Raw genomic sequence first — 22084 nt, 5'->3', positions numbered from 1 at the left:
GGCATATCTCAAACTTGAAGTAAATTCATAATTTGAAACTGATTCATAACACTGTCAAAGCTGAACTTCCTTGACAAAGAGCACTTTCCCTTCAAAATGATTTAGTTTCTTTCTAATTCCAGAGAATGGTGATCTGTGGTGTTCTTTATATTCAATTACAAACCAGCTTTAACATCATACTTTGTTATTATACACAGCACAGTGTCTAATACTGTGTATATATTTCAGTATCTTCTTCCTGTCTGTTTGTAAACTCATTATTACTAATTGAGTAGCCTTTGAGCACATGGATATAACTAAATTACAGATTATAATATAAGTATACATTCCATTAATCCTTCAAGTGCAATGTAGGACTTACTTGGTGGCATTGCAATGCCATATCCTTTAGAATCTAGAAGACCTCCAACCTGGGTAAGTTCACAAATCTTTGCTACTTCATACTCAATTGACAAAGACTCCATAAAAAATGCATAATTTCCATCTTCATTCTTCACTCTTTCGACTCCTTCCTTGTTTGAAGATGTGAAGACACTTGGTATCTCAGAATCCATAACAGACCACATTTTTTGGTACGTTGCAAATTTGGAATCCTAAAAGTTTGAAGATAGAAAATTTAATATAATTGGAATATTATATGTACAGTCACGGACACTTCTGGGTTGTAATGATTCCATTGAAAGTAAATGGAGTCGTTACAAACCAGAAGTGTTCGTGACTGTACAAGGCATGTCTAGAAAGTAGTACCCATTTTGGAAAAAGAAAAAAGAAAGAAGGAATGAAGCTAGATGACAAAATTTTTTTACTTGTTACTGTTGAGCTATATTCTACAGAGTGGTCACAAAGTGGCCATACCCCCCTTTATTTTGACACTATGATGGTTATGGTTGCATGTTTGTTATGGACACATATATGATACTTTAAGAGTCCGGAACATCGGTATGGAGACAGTCATTTTAGTAGCACTGCCAAATTCTGTGCCATGTTCTGGCACACTTCATGTTGCAAGTGTGTCATTACTTAAATAAGATCTTTCCTGACTAAGAGGTTCTGAAGATTACTTTGAAGAAGTCCCGACCTCATCTCTGGGAATTCGTCAAAATAACCAGTATCACACAACACAAGAGTTATGAGCAGCTGTGAAAGATGCCTTCATTTACGTGACCCTGCATAAATCTCAGCAAAACATCTGCCAGAACGTGGTGCAGAATTTACCTGTGCTACGAAAATGACTGTCTCCATTCTGATGTTCTGGACTCTTAAACAATCAGGTATGTGTCCATATCAAGCATTTAATCAAAACAATCGTAGTATCGAAAATAAAGGAGGGGTACGCCCACTTTGTGACCACTCTATACATAGGCACTCATGGAATTGAGGCACTTATCATACTTGGGGACAAGTTTTTGTATACCCTCAACATGCAGGCAGCAAGTGGCACCTGTCACTTGGAAATTAACCCTCATTAATAAATGCAACGGAGCTGCAGTGGTCAAAATCGGTTGTGCATCTGACTACCACGTGGGAGACCTGGGTTCGATTCCCAGGGTGGACGATCTAAGGTTGGAATTTTTCTGGCCTTGTCCACATAAAGCAGCTCTGGGGTTCACTCAGCCTCAAGTAAAATGGTTACCTGGGAGCAACCTACGGGTAAAGGGTCAGAGCATGGTGCTGCTTACATCACCTCCAACGTGGCTAAAATCGATAGAATGTGTGGGCCCCTAACCTCACATTCCCCTATATACTCCTCATGGCATGGTGCAAAGTGCTCGGGGAACTTTACCTTATCTTATAAATGGTGAAGTGACTGCACGACAAGGTGCATGTTTTGCTTGTTGCCTGTTGCTTGCATGTCACTCAGACTGGACTGCTTTCTCAATATCATGTCACCCCTGTCTGCTGGCAGCACCTGCATGGTGAATGCTTGCTTATAGACTGTGTTGCTTGTCAACTGGGTGTGAAACACCCATTTTGCTTGTCGCCTGTCACATATCACTTGTCCACTATTTTATGTCACGTGTCGCATCGGTCTGAAAGGTCCCTTAGTGAAAAGTGATGAAGAGTTTGCTCAGGTTATCAAATAGAAGATCATTCTAAATTTCTGGGAACTAACATCAATCTCTTCTTCAGAAAACATATTCTTAAGAAACTTCAGAAAACAATTTTATTGAATAAAAGGAACTTGATATTTTCAGAATGGATAGTACACTTATGTTCCTTTACACATGTGTATTTATAGTTATGGACACAAGAGAAGTATATGTGCTGAAACAGATGTAATGAAAGTGAGGACAGCATGTAAGAATATTGAATCACATAAATATAATGGAAGTTACAACAAAAGTGATACAATAGGGACAAGAACAAGGAAGTTCCAATAGGATGTGTATGTGCAAATCTCCCACAAATGTATCTACCTCAAGAGCTAAATGCTACTACAGGAAAAGTTACAAAAGTTGGGTTCAAACTAGATGTATGTCATAGCACAGGGGTTCCCAATCTTTTTCGTTTCATGGTGCCCTTTCAAGATGTTTCAGAATGTAGGTCTGTCTAACACTTGCAACACTCAGTGAGCATGGTTAGGTTGCTTGCCTTAAGTTAAAAAAGAAACACACATTTCAAATTCAGAAACATTTTACATGTAAAAAGTACTAAATAAACACATATTTGGATTGATGCGATGGTCCAATTCTAAAACCATGTGTAGATTAACAAGTAAGTGTCGTTACAATGAAAATATTGGAACATTTCATGGCACCCCTGTAAGCCAGCCACGGCACCCTAGGGTGCAGCAGTGTGCACTTTGGGAACCACTGTCATATCAGTTTTAGGGTCAGTTTGGAAGTGACTGAAGCAAGGGACTCAACATTTCTTAATGACAGCTCTGATAGCTGTGTCATGTGCTGGAACATAAAATTTGCAGTTGCAGTACTTTTTCTGTTCTACTAAGTTGTATGTGATTACCAGCTGCCTGTAGTGAAGAACAGTAACGTGTAATTTTTTCATTTGTTTGACTTGTGGTACCAAGCCACATACCTGATTTATTTTAATTAACTACATCTACCATAAACTATATACCTTAAAGAAACGGTAGGTGGAACCTCCCTTCAGGCATCCGTACTTAATCTTATTTTGCTTTGCCAGATCTTCAGCACTTTCAATTGGGGCATCCATCCTCTCCATGGTAAGAAAAGCAGCGAGGTTGGCTGTATATGATGAAATCATAATTAGAGTGAAAAACCACCACATGCCAGCCACCATTCTTGTTGAAATTGCCCTGCAAATATAACACTGGCTGAGGCACTGAATAAAATATTTTCAGTATTAGTTTTTTATTCACAAGCTAGAAGTTGGAAATAGTCTGTGCACTGTGGCACCATTTTTTTCTATGAATGTATTTTCTTAGTTGCAAGCATTGAAATTAAATAACTATTTATTTTTAATAACTTTCACTAATTTCCACACCAGTGACAAATATGAATTTTATACAAAAATACTCTAATAGATACTGTTTAGTTTTTTAAAAAATACACATGCAGCTAAATTATATTCAGTTTCAGCAAAAGTGGTCATTACACTTTGCTCTGAAAGTGTTAAATTATATTTACATCATTTGTAAAGCTATTGACGTTTTCTCATGTACAAGTCTTGCTTATGATTTTTTTTTTCACTAGAGAAAGTTTACACGAATATTTATATCATCAGGTGCAATAAAAGCACCAAATTTTGTTGGCAATATGTATATAACTTAACATGTGTAATGATGTATTTTTAAAATGTGAATAGAAGAAGCAGTTTTTATTCATATGGCTTGTGGAGTTGAATTAATTGTTTAACAATTGTTGTAATGACCCTCCAGAAATTGTCATTGTTTTTCAATATGTGTCCAATTGAACATTATATTTTGCACCACCAGTAGGAAGGAAATAGGAAGCACTCACCAGACAGTGAAAAAATTTAAATTTTCGTTGCCTTGGGCTGCATCTTTAGTCATAAGAGAAAAGAGAGATGGCGGAAACGGAAGTAAGAGTTGCCAGGTTCAGATCTAAGATATAGTCTCTATTGAAAAACATGATTCTCTCACCAGGCTTGTCAAGAACTGTGAGTTGTAGGGTGTGGTGTGAGAAAGAGGGGAGGGCAATATGAGGAGAAGGGTGGTTGTGCATGAGGATGAGAAGTTGATTTTGATTTGTTGATTTATTGTTTTAAGTCCACTTTATACACAGATAGGCTAATCGGGACTGAAAATACAGTTTAAAGTGGGATCTGAGCCATGTGCCTCCACTGGGCATCGATCCCAGGACCCCTTGATTACAAGGCGACGACGTTACCACTATGCCATTGGGGATGAGGAGGTGGAGATAGAGTTGGTTATTGAGCAGCCTTATTCACCACACCCTCTCTCATATTTTCCATACTGAGGTGTTGGTGGATTGGGTTAATGGGTGAATGATCTCTACCTGATGCAGGTAGCAATCTGCCATCTCATTTTTCTCTATGACTAAATATGTGGCTAAAGGCCGTAAAATTTTAAATGTTTCCAGTGTCTGTTGAGTGTTTCTTATTTCTCTCTCATTTCCTATTTAGAGCCTCTGGGATTCACTCCTTCCTCCCATTCACTATGTGTGTGTGTGTGTATATATATATATATATATTGTTTTTTTTTGTTTGCAATGCTGATCTCTCATTTGGAATTGTTTTTTTATAATGTTATTAAAGTAGCAAAAACAATGTGTAACATTACATATTTTTAAGTTTCATAACTTCAGATATAACACCAGAACATAATATATTGTCATGAAGAGAAAGATCAGCTGTAGAGCCTGCACAAGTTTCAGGCACAACAGCTAACAGCTACTGAAGACCCAGTGCAGTGTCTGTGGGAATGAAATGCTGGAGTTACATGTTCTGGTGTTATCAGTTCTATTGTAGTATGTAAATGTTCATATTTGGCTTAAGAATGGAATTCGATTTCTATATATGATATTATAATTAAGAAAATATCATTACAGTATCAGGTTCAAGTATCTATTTTGATGGAACCATCTTCTACTTCAACCAAATGATGATTTTTTGAATCTTTAATCTCTGTTTGTGCCAAGCCGATTTTTTTTTATCTGTTGTTGAATATTTTGACTGATAAGATCATTAATTAATGAAATACATGACATACACACAAGAACACAACACAAACTTCTAATAATTAAAAAAAAAAATACACGAGATGGGAATATTTACAACAAAATTTATACTTTCAAGGACAAAGAATCATATGGAGAGCAATTTTCTTCTTCCCTTTATCCCTTTATATGCACCAACAGAAAATAAACCTAAAACTTTAAATATTTTAGTAGTAAAACATTTTATTGAAATTAAAGCTACATAGTTTTTTTTGTCTCTAGTGTTTTCATGTTTCCTATGAATATGCTTCAACCATGATGGTAAAGTGATATATAAGTAGTCAAATCTCAGCAGCTAATGAAAGTTTCTGTATAAGTAATTCAAAAATCAAGTACATTTCAATTTAACTTTCTAAATATGCAGCCTATCTGTATCACAAAAAAATTCAAATTAATTCAGTTTTACAACAACTTGAATAAATATTGTAGATGGTATAAAACAATAAAATTCAAGTGCGAGTTTCATCCCTTGAACCCTAAGTGTACATCCTGCATTTCTTAATTTATCATAATTTTTAATGATTACTATTTCCAGGACAGGACCGAAACTGCAAAGAGTACAATGGCAATTTTCACAAAAGAATGGCACCCCCTCTCCTCTGAACAATGCAAGTAAAGAAAATACTGATTGCAGTAGAAATTAATAGAAAATTTATTAATGTTTTGTCTGTTCCTTACCTGTATTAAGATGAAATTATCCTGTTTGTGCAACAAAAAGTTTGAAAAGTATATTTGGCATTATTTCTGTGCTTCTTTGGGTAATTTACAATGCACTTCTATGTAGTATATTGAGTACAAATTACAGCATTCAGAAAAACATTAATGGCATCTTACTCTATCCAGCATACTCCCAGACCTGCTCTTAAGACTACCACGTTTTGGTCAATGGCCATTTCCTCCATGGCAGAAACTTCAAAAACTTTAAGAATGTGTTGATGTATTAGTCTGGACATTCTTCGGCTTGAAGCATAAGAATTTGTACTGCCAGGAAATCCATCAGTTGGCAGAAAGATAGGTTAGAGATCAAAGAACATAATGGGTTATGTTTTGAAGATTATAATTCTTCTCTTTCCGGATTAAGATGAAATTGGGCCTGATGCTGCAGCACAAATTGGGCCTGATGCACTTACATAGGATGATTAACATATATACATATTTTGCTCTTCTATTTTAATGTTTTTCTTGTTTTTTATGTTTTTTATTATTATTATTGTGATTATGTGTACCATGAAATGATTATGAGAGGTGTGCTAGTGCTGCTTACTTATATTGCTGTTTTTCGAGCCTTAGCAAATGTTAATTCTTCGATCATGTCAGCGAAGTCAAGGCTCCGCAGCAGCTCATTCTCAATGCTCATAAGCGCCAGCATGCTTAGCCTTTCCTGCCCCATTGAAGACCGCAACTCTCCTTTGACTATTCCAAACTTTGAAAAGCTCTGTTCGCCGGAGTCATTGGACACCATCATGCACAGATAGATGCGCAACGCAATCTCGACATTTGGAAATGTCTGAGAAAGATTCAGCGGTGACAGAAGCCTGTACATGGTAAACTCTGCTGATTCACCGGTTTCTGAGTGCGCATAAATGCAGCAAACTGTACCAGCTCAGCCGCCAGTGTGTCTTCCAAGTCATCTGGATACAAGGAAATGAGATTCTTTGCTTTGTCCTCGATCTGCTCAATGCTAAATGACGTTAGCTCCGAGAGAAATCTGAATGTTTTACAAATATCATCATATGTCTTCATCCGCTTTTCCAGTTCAGCTAACAGACTGTTGATCATGACCAGATACGTCTGAGTTTTGAACGTTTCCTTTTGGCTGAGATCTGCTATGTTTGCAGCTCCTTCATCAGGGATTCGCTTTCGTTTATGGCCTCGATGCCGCCCATCTTTGTATTCGCCATGTTGAACCTTTTCGGTTGCCATCTGCTCATATACATCAAATCTATCCCATACAAACTAAACCGTGTCAACCAGTGATGCCATCAAGCTAGTTGCCGTATTCAGGCTGACTAGGATCTTGGAGGCTAATGCTCATACTGTTGAGACCGCCAAGGATATCGTTCCAGGCAGTCGCCATAACTGCTGTCTCAAGTTCGTTCATCCTGTGTGAACATCCCATGCTCTGGTTTCTCGTATCTGCCTTCTGCTCCTTATCTGCCGAAAGCTTATCCAGGACTTCTTGAATGCTCTTCCACCCTTCTATCAGCACTTTGACAGCATCTGCACGTTCACACCAATCATGTTCCAGGCAAACCCTTGAGCGTCAGCCTGCAGCGATTCTTTACTGGCTGCCAGCGATATGTTGAGTCAGACAGGAAAACATGTAGTCCATTGACAAAATAAAAAAACTGGGTATAGCCACTGAAGCTTTCAACAGCCTGATGTCCTACCAGGTTTAGGCTGTGGTTGAAGCATGGAATAAAAGGGGCGTATTTACATTCTCACTTCACAATTGACTGTACACCATTGTACCATTCTGACATGTTTTAAGCATTGGCATATGACTGCCCTCTGCAGTTAGTAATATCCAAGCCTTTTTCCTTCAGAAAGTTCAGAAGTATGCTAGCCATCTGCTCCTCCGTGTGTCTCATCATAGGAATCAATGTCAGGAACCGTTCAACTGGACCATGGGGCAGAATGTACCGGATAACAATCGTTAGCTGATCGAGGTGTGATACGTCAGGTGTCGAGTCAATGGAGACAGAGAAATACTTCGCCTCCTTGGCTTCTTTCAGGATGGTGCTTGCACCTTTCGTCCCATGAGCTTCACCACTTCATCGCATATTGTGGATGACAAATAGGAAATGTGAACTTTCCCGTGGTTGGCATAGTTTCTAATATGGCTAGCCAGCAGAATATCATACTTCTCCATCAGCTCAATGATGCCAAGGTAGTTACCATTATGAGCGGAACCTATGATCTCCCCTTATAACAAGACCACGCTCAGCTAGGAATATCAGTGTGTCGATGAGCCGCTTCACAATCTGGCAACAGTATCACCGCTCTTCCTCTTCCTGTTTAGCGGCTAGGTAGTCAACACGACCGACTTCCCTCTGTCGGGTCACAAAGGACAACATAGCCTCGCGATGACAATCGCTGCTTTCATGCATTTTTATTCTGGATTCGCCTGCCCTCCAGTTGTCAATACTGCCAGAAACGAACTTGGTCACTTGAACAGCACTGCCACCGAACAATTTGCATGCAAAGCAGAACATCTTCCCTTTCGAAGGCGAGTAGAACAACCATTGTCTATAGGATTTTCGCCATTGAGCGGATGCGTACGCACGAAGAAAGTCTTTGTGCATCGATGTTGGAACAACTTGCCTGGGTATTGTCTGGCACTTTCTTCAAACTTTGATTCAGTGTTTTGGCAGTCTTTGGACCTTTCTTGGCCCAATATTCTTGAGCCTCATTGTTGATTTCACCCCACTGTCCCAAATCATTGGTGCAATCCTCCAGCGTCGGTGCTAGTGCTTCAGCGATAGCGTCTGCTTTCACCTCTTCTCTCTCCCCTGAACTTTCCCGCTCTTTATTCTCTCTTTCCTCGACAGGTCCATCTTGCTTGGCCTGGCCTTCAGGAGCACTCGAACTCGCAATCGTATCCGACGCAGACGATTGAGACGAAGATGTTCGTACTCCGAAGTATGAACTCATTTTTGGAATTTTCGCCAAAAGCTTTTCTTGTTCTGCTGCTTGTTTCCTTTTCTTTTTTGCTTTATCCCACCCACTGAGTTGAGACGCCATAGTGAGTGTGCACAAAACAGTATGAACAATATCACAATGTGAGCTCATGTGAAAACCTAACAATGAAATACTGTCGATTTTTTCTGTACAACTAACTTTCAAGGTGTAATAAAGTGGCAACAATCGCCAAGATATTGCAAAAAATGCAGCTAAATTACTAAGTAAACTGTTTAATGTAAAATTGATAGCATTAACTTCGAATCTTCGGGAACAATAAACACAACGATGTTATAGTTACGTCACAACTCAAAGAATAATAGTAACTGTATAATAAGTAACGCTTTGTCTAGGTGTCCGAAATTGGGTCTCCAAATTTCATTCTAAGATTTATTTTCAGGTTAATGTAGCAAAAGAAAACTGTTCAGCTTTCGGAAAATTCTCATCTGTTTTCATGTGGGCCTTTTTTCAGGAATGGGCCTAATGCTGCAGCATCAATAGCACCCACCTTAATTCGGCCCTGCGTGGGAGTTCAACTAACATGCGACATTCCTTATAGGAACACCCAAGTAGCACTCCCTCATGTATGACGATTAGCTTTGCATCCCATCCACACCCCTAGATTCAATATCCATGTGTTGTCTATGATGCATTGGCATTGAGGGTCACAAGAAATTTGAAGAAATTTGCTACAGGCAGTGTCGTGCCCAGGATTTTTGAATGAGGCAGGGGGTTATGTATACATTTTAGTAGTCAGTCATTTTGCCAACTTTTCCTGCATTTGACGTTTTTATTTTAGGAATACTGTGCCAGTGGGGAGGGAGGTTATGATCTCCACCAACCCTCCTCCCCCTTGAGCACTCCGGTGGCTACACATAATAGTGGAAAATCAGCAATATATATATTTTCAAGTTTAAACATTCCACATATGAGGAACACTAGAGCTTAAGAAATGTGAAAGTTGCTGAATTGATCTAGCCTCATTTATTTAAAATCATATTTAATTTTGAGTTTTGGCTACTTCAACCATGAACAGAGAATAACATATCGTCATTGGTTTTTGTTTTGTTTTGTTTCAGAGAAGATAAACTGCAGGAAAATGCGCTGATAATAATCAAGAAGGTACTTGAAACATGCGAGTACATACTAAGTTCTTTTACATATAATTTTCTGCCATAATTGCCATATGCATTTTTCCACTCAAATTTCTCCACACTTCAAAAAAGGAAACTTTTTCATGAACGTTGAAGTTGATTCAAATGTTCTTCTTAAATTATGATCAACAGAAAAACCTTTTTATCATAAAAAGTGAGTTGGTAAGTAATTTTTTCAAGTGATTGTCTTAACATAGTTATAGAAAAGTTAATTGTGTGTAAAATTTAAGAACAAAATACTCAAAACTTGTAGCAATATATTGATTTTAATGTGCGTTAGTATTTATATGACTACCTGATACAGCAAATGCCAAACAAAGGTAAAACTATTGGCTACTTGCTTGTCTAAAATTTGATGCACTGAATACTGAAATAAACATGAAGTATTAAGATATGTTATCTAGAATACAGGAAGCTTTGTACAGAGCGTGTCATGAATGGTTTTAAAAGGCTTGCAATTCATGCGATGCAGAGAGCTCTTTATAGGAAGATATTCACAGATTCATAATACAAAATTAATAAAAAGGAAGCTATTGATATATCTAGCTCAGGATTTAATATCCTACCAAATAGTATCAGCATATCTCTCATATCTTACAGAATGTTAGGAAAATAATTTTGGTGACTTTACTTATCTTTTGTACAAGTTAGAAAAAATATGCAAACTTACTTTATTATGCTCAACTTAGCTTACAAAGTAGTTAATTAAATCTGTAACAATATCGTTGATTCATTCTCTGCTTATCTCGTGAAAGTCTACGCTTCTATTATGGCAGGCAATTCCTACCCTTGCTGTTAGTTAAAGATGCATGGCGCTCTACCTATACGTATGTACAGTTTTGATATTCTTACTTTGGTGCAATGTCTGAACCCTGCTGCATTAAAGAACCACAATTATGCCATATAGAATTCGACATGGTTAAGGTATTTTCTAGTTCTTCAGGTTCTGCCTTGCACGGGTGAGGGTTGGTCCATTCGTATGGAGAAATCCTGAAAGTATGCATCAGTTAGCAGAGAGAGAGAAGTTCTTTTAATAAGTACACTAGTCTCTCCATGGATTTACCTACAACTGGTGATTAATGAGACAATCAGTGTGAGTATTTGCTCCAGAATAGAAATAATTAGACAGATCAAAATCTCCTGTGCTCTGCTTCATTCCATGAAAGCACATGGGTAATGGGAACAGCACCACACACTGGCCACTTTTAACCTCCTCCCAGGTACCCATTGATTAGAGGCTGGGTGAGTCTCAGAGCTGCTCTATCAGGGAAATTGTCTTTCCCAAGATCACCCATCCTGGGAATCAAATCCAGGTTTCCTGCATGGCAGTCAGATACTCTTATCAACTGGACTACCATGCCTCATCTTCTAGTATGTATAGTACAGGGTGTCCAAAAAGTCACACAACCAATATTTTGAAAGTATGTAACTTTTGTACAAAAGGTGATATAAACATGAAACGTACACTGGTATTAACTTTGTCAATGTGGGTATTTTTTAAACATTAAACAGGAAAATCGTCCTCTATATGAATGTTCAGTGTGCGTAAAAAGTTACTGTGGTGTAAAAAAGTTTTTGTATGTAGTGAAAATATACAGCTGCAAAAATTATCAATGTGTATCAATGGTCTGTGTGGGTATTTATCGTATTGATAAAAGAGCGATAAAAATTTGTATGCATTTTATGCATTATAGTCGATTTTATAAGGTAATTTTTGGCATATTCGTAAAAAAGTATGTTTTTTCGAAATTACGAGGTGCACAGGCAACATTAGTCATGTCAGAGACAGTACGAGGTGTGCCTGACATCTGGCTACATTATTCAATCAATCCCCAGATGAAATGAAAGATTTGAAATTTATCGTACAGAAACCCAACCTACCTAACCTACCCATCTTTCTGAACATTCATGTATAGCATGATTTTCTTGTTTAATGTTTCAAAAATATCAACATGGACAAAGTTAATACCAGCGTAAGTTTCATGTCTCTTATCACATTTTGTACAAAAGTTATGCACGTTCATGCATGACTTTTAGGACACTCTGTATTAGAAATATTAAAATACATTAATATCATGGTTCAATTCAATATACAGCATCCAATATGTGTTTTCTTAATATTAAAATTTCTTAGTTTCAATGAGTTGAAGGGTTATCTTGAAGAAGGGTATAACTCAGAAAACAGAGTTTGGGGAAAATCAATTAGTACTATATGCACCCTGCATCTTTTGCTGAAATATGACAATATTAATGTATATTTGCGTAATTCATGTGTGTTGTACAGTGTCATATTTCAGCAAAAGATGCAGGGTGCATGTAGTACTTGTCGATTTTCTCCAAACTCTGTTTTCCGAGTTATACCCTTCTTCCAGCTAACACTTCAATTCTTGTAATGAAAGGATAGTAATTTTCATTTTAATACATACATATATATAATACTGAAAGATGAGGAACCAGGTTGCAAGTTGTAGAAATGTGAAGATTTCAACTGTACAGATCATACCGCGTTATTACTTCAATAAATGTACTGACATTCTGAAGCAAATACTTCAACATTACATGGATAGAGGGAGTAGTATTGTAAATCATACATCATGCTCGTATATTATTACAATTTACACAGCTGACAAACGATAAAAATTGGTCCTGTTGAGAGGCACAACATTTGATGACTGAAAGAAAACTTTTCATTAGAAAGAGTGATACATGGATGTGTAAGGAGTGAGCACATTATCAGTGTCATGCAAATTTGTGTTAACTGTCTTTAAGTGCAAGGATTACAGAAACATGGATTTTCTTGTGACTGGGTTGTGGGGATAATATCAGGAAAGGGAAAACATCTCTTACTTTGGCAGAAAGTCACACCCTTGCTGCATAAGTGATCCAATCGCGAACCACATACAGTTCAACAGATTAAACTGGTTCTCCAGCTCTTCTGGTTCAGAATTGCATGGATGAGGATTTTGCCATTCATAAGGAGTGATTCTGAAACATGAGAATTATAACAGAAATTGCATGCATCAAAACTTTGCAATCAATTCTACAATCCTAGGGTATGTTAAGTATATCTACTGAAGGTTGGAATTATCAGTGAGCATTATTACAAAGATGATGATGAGTGGTTCTCCATGTTGCATGATATTACATGGATTTCAACAATGTAGAAAATAATATTAAAAATATTCAGAATGCAAGAGTGAAAGTATCTCAGGCCCCAAAACAACATTTCCTTTCAATTTGGGTAATAGTATTTTAATTTCAGGATAGTAGCATATTTATTGCAGAAATACAAAATTATGTTATGTTGTGCTTGTATATATTGTTTCAATAATAGCAAGTTAATCTTCTAGACTCACATGGCAATAAATAAGTACAGTAAATTTAGTCAAGTAGTGAATACAGTACTTAAAAACTACCAATATCAGCCAGCCTCCATGATACAGAGGTCCTGAGCATGGGCGTTCTTTGTTTGTCCCTTCATCAATTTCATCATATCATCACTCATTCTCATCTTTGCGATTAACCAAAAGGGGCAGAAATGTGAAGTAAAATAAACCATATCAATTAATCAACTACCAATATATACATTGTCTGTGGTCATGTAATTCAGCATCAGAGGATATTTTCTTCCAAGAAATTTGGATTTGCTATTTTACCCAACCATTCTATGTGATCAAACTCTCCTCTGTTTCATTGTGTTTTTGAAACTAAAACTGAATCCAAATTTCTAAGGGGCATTCCATGTTAAAGTGCCCCTGAACCTCAATTTTTGAAATGATATGCTGTAACTTTATTCTAGCTAAACTTGTTATATCGATAAAAATTCAAATATTATACATATTTAGGTTAGAAGGTATTTTACAGATTGTTCATTTATTTTAACTTTTTGATTTACTTGCATTTTGTATTGTGTCCCATCTGTGACACCAAAAAACAATTAATTTCTCCTTTAACTGTTACATTTCCCCTTCAACTCCACTAGAATATTAAAATGTCAACGACCTTCTCTCTTTGCCTTAAGTACTTTATTTTCCATTATTTGAAAATTCACAGAAATTTAAAGAAATTTCTTATTAAGTGAAGAGACCGTGTTTCATCTGTCCCACCCTTGACACAAAATTGTTCACTTATAGGTACAAATCTGGGAAAGTATTTTAAGAGTAGTTATGTTTAATCAACAGTGTCAAGTTTTATATTTAATTGCAGAGAAACTGTAAGAAAAACGTTGCTTAACTATCAGCAGAATAGTTACTTTAATATCAAAAATTTAGTCCGCATGTCCAACCTGTGACAATGAAATGCCCATTACTATTTCACATATTCAATGACACTGCCTTTTCTTTTATGTTGTATGTTCATACGAAGCTCATGTAATAATAGTAATCGTAGAGTAGGTGTGAGTTCTTTTAATTATAAAAATCCATAAGCTTAGAGAACTTGGAATAATTAGCATATAATTTTGGACCTAAAAGGACTTTAAAATTCTGATATTTTTAATTACATGATCATATGATTTTTGTAATTGTTTTATTGCACAATAGAACATTTTATTGAAATTTCAAAGAAATTATAAGTTTCTGTTACTTTTTTTTTGACATAAAAGATCCAACCATGCAGCTGATATATTAACATAATTAATGCTACTAACAAAATAAAAAGAAACGCAAAATATACAAAGGTGACATTCCTTTCACTTAAGGAATTTTAAACGTTAAATAAAAACATGAGCTGATGGAATCAAATAATGAAAATTCCAATGAAAACCACGTGAGTATGTGTAACTGAAGTTGTTTGAGTCGTAATAACTTCTAAGCATATAGCTAGCAAATTTCAGGTTTAAAAACATGATAATTACTAACAAATTATTTCTTTTCTGAGAAAAATCTGTCATATGAACAGCAGAATAGTAAATTAAATAATGTGTAATATTCGTTGGTGCAAAGTAGCATGCCAAACGTTGCTGCCTTCACTTTTACACAGTTTGTTTATGTATTATCACTTCTACATCCTTGTGCCCTATTGTAAAATTGTTAGCAAGGAAATGCATTAAATATTTAATAAAATTTGTTGTTACATAACTTTTATTTGCTTTAATATACCTATTTTTAAGAGAAAATTTAATTTGATTTCTGTTGTTGCACATAGTTTTTCCAACCAGAATATCACCATTGCAATTTTCCTTGTTTGTTAGTGATACTAACCATAATAAATGTGCATTAGCATATCATGCTTCTCAAATATATACATATTTTAATATTTCATATATTTACAGTTCATACAAACTAGATGTGAAGATTTATTTATGTAGAAACACTAAGTTGCTGACCAAGGCAGATTTATTAAGAAATAAAAACACTTAACAAGTAATGTTTCAACCTTGTATCAGGGTCTTCCTCAGAGGAAGAACTAAACTAAAATGACGAAATACAGATACAGAAAGATTATATACACATAGCAGGGTGACTAACCACACAAAAACAAATCATCTTGACAGTTCTTATCTTGGACGATTTTGATTTCTCCAAAGGAAATAAATACACATCTACTTTGACAGTTGACTAATGGGTCTACCACACTGACAGGTGATTGACAGGTCAAGATTAGCAAGAGTCTGGTACTACCAGTTTATCATTCCCCCACCCCTCCTGCCTTTTTTGATAGAACAGCAGCCATATTGAAGAAAGAAATGGATAAACAGAGAAGATTAGAGATAATTTGAGCCAGAAGGAAAGGGAGGGTATGAAAGGAATCAAGACAAGGAACAGTGTGATGGTGGAACAGGCAGATAAGGGAGGGGCCACAGTAGTGATTGAAAAAGAATGGTACGAGAAGAAGTATGAAGACCTGAAAGGGGACACATATGAGGAGATTTGTGGAATGGAAGAGGAATGCAATATTAGAGAGAAGATCATAAAATATTGTGGGAGGAGGGGGTTAAAAAAGGTCACAATCGAGGCAGGAAGACTACCCAGTTTAAAAGGCTTTCTCAAGATACATAAAGAAGAGATAAAGTTGAGACCAGTGATGGATTGCAGGGGCAATATTTTGGAACGCTTGGAGAAGAAGTTAAAAAAGGTTATTGAAGTGTTAGTGAGAGAACAAGAAAGCAGAGCAGTGAAAAACAGTGATCAGGTAGTGGACCTTATAAAAGGTCTGAAGAAGACTGGGGATAAAACTGCAATGTTTAGCCTAGATGTTAGAAGCATGTTCCCGAGCATCAAAAGGGGGCACATAGTGGATATAGTGAGAAGGAAGATGGGGAAGAACATTGTAGTGGAATGGGATAGTGAGAGAGTGGTGCAAGCACTGGAAACCATTTGGGACAATGGGTACAGCAGAGTGGGAAGTAAAATCATCAAGATTAGTGAAGGTCTGAATATAGGCTCTTGCTTGAGCCCTGTGCTGGCGGAATTGGTTATGAATGAATGGGAGAAAGAAGTGATAGTGAAAGGATGAGTTAAGTTAATTCTGTTTTGTAGATATGTGGATGATTGTTTTGGGATATGGAAGGGAATGAAGAGGCAGCTGAGTAAGTTAGTTAAAGATATAGATGAGAGACAAGGAATATTCCTTGAGCTTGAAACTGAACAGGAAGGGACATTAAATTTCTTGGATATTATGATGAAGAAGAAGAGAGGAATGGGGATTGTGGCACATGGTATCAAAAGAAGTGTTTAGCAGGAGTGTTCTGCCTCAAAAGAAGTGATGTGGGTGATGCAACAAAACGTAATTTTATAAGGAACATGGAAGACTGAATAAAGAAGATATGCACAGAGAAAGGGGAAGAAGAAATCAAGATTAATAGTCTGTGGGAACACTGGAAGAGAATGGCTATGAAATGAAAAACAGACACAACATCAACAGAAGAAGGAAGTAAATAAAGGAGAGAGGACCAGTAGAGAAGGAAAAAAAGAGAGATGGTTTGGTATAAGAAGTATGGGAGAGGCCACCGAGAAGATATGCAAAGTGCTGAGGAAAGTGGTTATAAGAACTTACAGGAAGGGAGGACACACTGTGTTAAGTATAGCCAGCAAGAAGAAGGAAGAAAAGAGAGAGGAAGAAGAGGAAGAGGTTATCTACGAGGTGAAGTGCTGAGGATGTGAAAGTGTATATATAGGGGAAACGAAGAAGAGGCTGAAAGACAGGTTAAAGCAACATTTGGATGATGTGAGATTGAAGAGAGACAGGGATGCCATATGCAAACACACTATAGAAACGGGACATGAAGTAGAATGGGATTTGGCTAGGCGAATAGGAAAAAAGAAGAGAGAACTAGTGAGAAAATGGAAGGAGGCCAAAGAAATAGAGAAGAAAGGAGAAGACATCATGAATTGGAATGGCGGGCTCAAGATAAACAAGAAATGGAAGAATGTGTTAGAGAAAGTAGAAAGGATGAGAAGAAGGAAGGAAGGAAAAAGTAGAAGAATGAACAAGGAAGAAAGAGAAGAGAAGAAGTCCAAGGGAGGTGGTATTCATCCATATCCAAAAAGGCAGGAGGGGTGGTGGAATGATAAACAGGTAGTTTCAGACTCTTGCTAATCTTGACCTGTCAATCACCTGTCAGTGTGGTAGACCCATTAGTCAACAGTCAAGAGGCGATGTGTATTTATTTCCTTTGGAGAAATCGTCCAAGATGATTTGTTTTTGTGTGGTTAGTCACCCTGCTATGTGTATATAATCTTTCTGTATCTGTATTTCATCATTTTAGTTTCTTCATTTGAGGAAGACCCTGATACAGGGTTGAAACGTTACTTGTAAAGTGTTTTTATTTCTTAATAAATCTGCCTTGGTCAGCAACTTAGTGTTTTTAATATGGAAACAAAGCTTAATTATATTACTATTATTTGTATGTAGAATTAGAAATTAATTGTGCACACTGATAATAAGGTCATATATCTTACCCTCATAAGTTACAATATTATAAGTAAAGCTAACTAGATCCAGGCTACATTATCACTAATGAAAATATTGTGGCTAATACTACTGTTATTTGTTATCGGTTTAATTGTTATTAATTCAGAGGCAAGCATTTGAAATATCATATTATAATGGTTTCAATACATTACTATATGGCTCCATAAGAAATTATCCTATTTCTATGATTTTTTTTTTCAAATTTCTTAACTACATACAAGTTGATAGACATGTAGTTAATATTCATGGTGGTTGCGGTAAACGCGGTTTAAATTACTTACGTGAAATTTAGAAGATTTCGTACTTCCGCGTTTTATTAATAGGATTGAACCATTAAATTGTGCAACGCGGAAGTACGAAATCTTCTAAATTTCACGTAAGTAATGTAGTTAATAGTTTTAAAAACAATGGATAATATTCTATTTGACTTCATCACACAGTGTACTTTGGGAAGGAACAGCTTGAAGTCAGACAAACTGATTAACACATGTTAAGGGAAGCTTACGAGAAGCTTTCTTACAGTGAGAAATTTGCGATATTTTATGCATACACATTTCTCATATGATCATGATAGTCATACCTTGAATCACTTCATCAACGATCATATGCACAATGCTTACCTGGCATGTTTTCAGTGCAGAATCTGATCTGTTTACCCAAAGTATGTTGGCGGAGCATGCTTTCGTGCAATGCATTGTGGGGTATTTTTTGTTGAATATCATCCATTGTTGTGCATGCATCAACAATTATAAGTCAACAATTGATCATGTTCACTCATTTACAGGCTAAGAATATTGCAAAGTTATTAACTACACTGACATATGGGAATAACTACAATGAAACTATTTACAATATATAAAATTATCAAGTCACTCACAATAGGTTAAGACAAATTAGTAGTCTCAAACTACTTGTGCAACAAGAAAGTAAACTATAATCGCTGTGACAGGTACATCTCTCTGATAGTGTAGAGATTAATTCTGTCATCTGTCATACTGAATTCCTATATACAGACAAAAGGACAATCTGAAAACAGGGATTGTGCTACAATCAGTCACGACACCGAAGATAGCAGTGAAAAGTGTAGTGAAAAAGTGAATGCTCCAAATGTACGGTCATCTCAACGGAAGAAGTGTACACCCAGTAAACTGAAAAACGATTTTTTATGGTAAGTGATAAGCATACTTATGATAACCAAATCCTCAATAAAAACAGCCTGCGAAACCAAGAAGGAACGATTACAGTTCTCCATAACAATGTACAGAGCATTTCCAACAAAATTGACCAACTGGAAATAATGCTAAGTGAGTGCACACCAGATATATTTGTAGTTACTGAACATGGTCTCAGGTCTGAAAATTATAAATTATGCACAATTACAGGTTACAATCTACATGCAGTCTACCACAGGTCAATTCAAAAAAGTGGTGACACTGCGATCTTCATAAAAAATAGTGTACAAAATATCAAAAAAGTGTTAAACCTTGACAAATACTGTATGGAAAATATACTAGAAGTTAGTGGTGTAGGGCTTAATATAGGATTAGATACATTTAAGATTATAGCAGTATACAGATCACCAAACAGTGACATAAATCTCTTTGTAAATGCTTTGGACAACATGCTAAACCATTTGACAAAAAAACATAACAAACTATTAATAGTTGGAGATATAAACATAGATCTTCTAAAACAAGACACAAACTGTGCTCAATATTTGGATACCTTGAAGTCAAACAACCTAACTCAAATAATTCAAGAACCAACTCGAATAACAGAAAGTACAGAAACCCTGATTGACCATGTGTTCCGTACCTTGTGCTTTTGGAGCCAAGATGGCCGCCATTTTATTCTCTGAACACTAGTGCCTACTGAAAGTGAGAGAGTGAATAGTCTGTGAAGGGAGAAGCGACGCTGTACCAGAGATGTATTGCAGGTTGGCTGCAAATAATGTAGAATTGCAACGAATACATCAGTTTGATGTAATTGAGTGTCTCATTTATGTGTATTAGTCTACCTACAGCACCATACCTTCCTGGATATGCTACAAACAGCGGCCGAAACAAGAAAAGTGTCTTCTTGTTGGATGACGGGCGCGAACATGGTCCTCCGGGCCGGATATTGCCTGCGATCAGCATTCGTTGTGTTGTGTTGAACTTTTGTGCTAGCGTGCATTCGTGAACTGTGAATAAATACATTGACATACTGTTTGCTACGTGTAACCAGTTTCAGTGCACCTTTTGTAGTGCCAGGAAGTGTTTCGTGCGTGCATTGTAGTTTGGACAACAACAATCCGTGCGCGACTGAATAAACATGGAAGCCATATCGGCAGCAAAGACTGTGCTCAAGCGAGAAGTTACTCGCCTTGAGAATAAAGTGAACGCGGGTTTATTGGACAATGTGACAATCGCGTTATCGGTAAACAAAGCCAAACAATTAACGGACGATTGTAAACAGTTATTATTAGACCTGGCTAGTGCGTGTGATGATGCAACTTTTGAGAGTTATGACAGTGAAATTGGTTGTATTCAAGACCGTTTGGATGCAACCATGTGCAGGCTTTGTTCGTTGCAGCAGCAACAGACTCAAGCTACGGTGACGTCATCGACACAAGCACGAACAAGTGAAGTGCGTCTCCCGAAGCTCTCGCTTCCTGTGTTCACGGGACAATTACAAGAGTGGCTTTCTTTCCGTGATTTGTTTATCGCGTCGGTGGACAAAAACAAACAGTTATCCAGTGCACAAAAGCTACAGTATTTGAAAGCTTCGTTAAAGGGGCAACCTGCATTGCTTATCCAGTCCATGTCGGTGACTGATGATAACTATGCAGAGGCGTGGAACATTCTAAATTCGCGTTATCAAAACAAACGGGAAATTGTTATGGACACAATCAAGCGTTTAGTCGGGCAACCCAAAGTGCAACGTGAATCCGCAGCAGCCTTACGTAGCCTGCTAGACACAACTACCGAGTGTGTTCGCGTGTTGAAAGTGATGGACATTCCCATAGAACATTGGGATCCTATCCTAGTTTTTCATGTGACAGAAAAAATGGACAGTGATACTAGACAACAATGGGAACTTTCATTAAAGACAACCGAGTTGCCTACATTTCAGGAGTTGAGTGACTTTCTTGATCAGCGTTCTCGTGCATTATCAGCTACAAATCTCAGTGCTCAGAGATTGAAGCAGTCGACTCACAATAGCTCCCAGTTCAAGGGTGTGTATCATGCAGTGTCAGATGATACCTGTGAAAAATGTAAACTGCATCATGCGCTATACAAGTGCAAAGACTTCAAAAGCCTTTCGGTAATGGACAGAATGAGATTTGTTAGAGAAAAGGGTTTGTGTTATAATTGCATTCAAAGTCATCATAGGGCATCGGTATGTGACTCAGGGGCGTGCCGCGTTTGCAATAAAAGGCATCATACGTTGTTACACTATTATAAGCAGAGTGACTCTAGTGAAACAACAACTTCCCCCCAAGAAGTTTCTTCTCATGTGGCTGGAGAAGGAGACAAGGGACTAAAGCCAGTGTTGCTATCCACTGCAGTTGTGTATGTGCAGGGAAGAGATGGTGTTTATCAACCAGTTCGTGCGCTCCTAGACTGTGCCTCCGAGACTTCTTTTGTGACATCACGCTGTGTGCAAACGTTAGGTTTACGTCAGCATAAGGCAGACATCACTGTGAATGGGATTACAGCAACGGGTGTAGGTGTAGGCAGTGCAGTAGTGGATCTACAATTCCAACCCAGTAGCAGAAGGAAAACATTCACTACAAGGGCAATCGTACTTCCTAAAATAACAGGAAACATTCCCAGGGAACCTTTACCAGACTTCAGGAAGTGGACACATATTCAAGGACTGAAGTTGGCAGATCCAAGGTTTTATGTGATGGAACCGGTGGACATTTTACTTGGAGCAGATTTGTTTCCTTTTCTTATGCAAAGTGGCAAAATTGTTGGGCCAAAGGGAACACCTACTGCACTACGTACTGTTCTTGGTTGGATTCTTTGTGGCAGTGTGGACTTTCCCAAGGTAAGGGCAGTAGCATCATTTCATGCATCTTGTAGTCTTGATAGTGCACTTCGCCAGTTCTGGGAGGTAGAGGAGGTCCCAAGGCAAATGCATCTGACAGTAGAGGAGATACAATGTGAA

At 37.2% G+C, this 22084-nt stretch overlaps 1 protein-coding gene across 2 annotated transcripts in view; it reads right to left on the bottom strand.

Annotated features, from left to right (window-relative positions):
• LOC145988691 (glutamate receptor ionotropic, kainate 2-like) overlaps positions 1-22084 on the bottom strand; it is a 172398-nt gene that overhangs the window by 14813 nt on the left and 135501 nt on the right. The window contains exons 13-15 of one of the 2 annotated variants that reach the window (XM_083123769.1): positions 12863-13000; positions 3079-3277; positions 362-593 (exon numbers count right to left, since the gene is read on the bottom strand). In XM_083123769.1, the coding sequence (XP_082979895.1) occupies positions 362-593; positions 3079-3277; positions 12863-13000 (569 nt within the window). Of the gene's footprint in view, positions 1-361; positions 594-3078; positions 3278-10867; positions 11006-12862; positions 13001-22084 lie in introns of both variants that reach the window. The other variant, XM_083123771.1, reaches the window with a different exon arrangement.

Source organism: Lepisma saccharinum, chromosome 6 (genome assembly GCF_977018435.1).
Source record: "Lepisma saccharinum chromosome 6, izLepSacc3.1, whole genome shotgun sequence".
Lineage (NCBI taxonomy): Eukaryota > Metazoa > Arthropoda > Insecta > Zygentoma > Lepismatidae > Lepisma > Lepisma saccharinum.
Note: the sequence above shows the minus strand (reverse complement) of the source record. Positions and strands in the feature narration are given on the sequence as shown.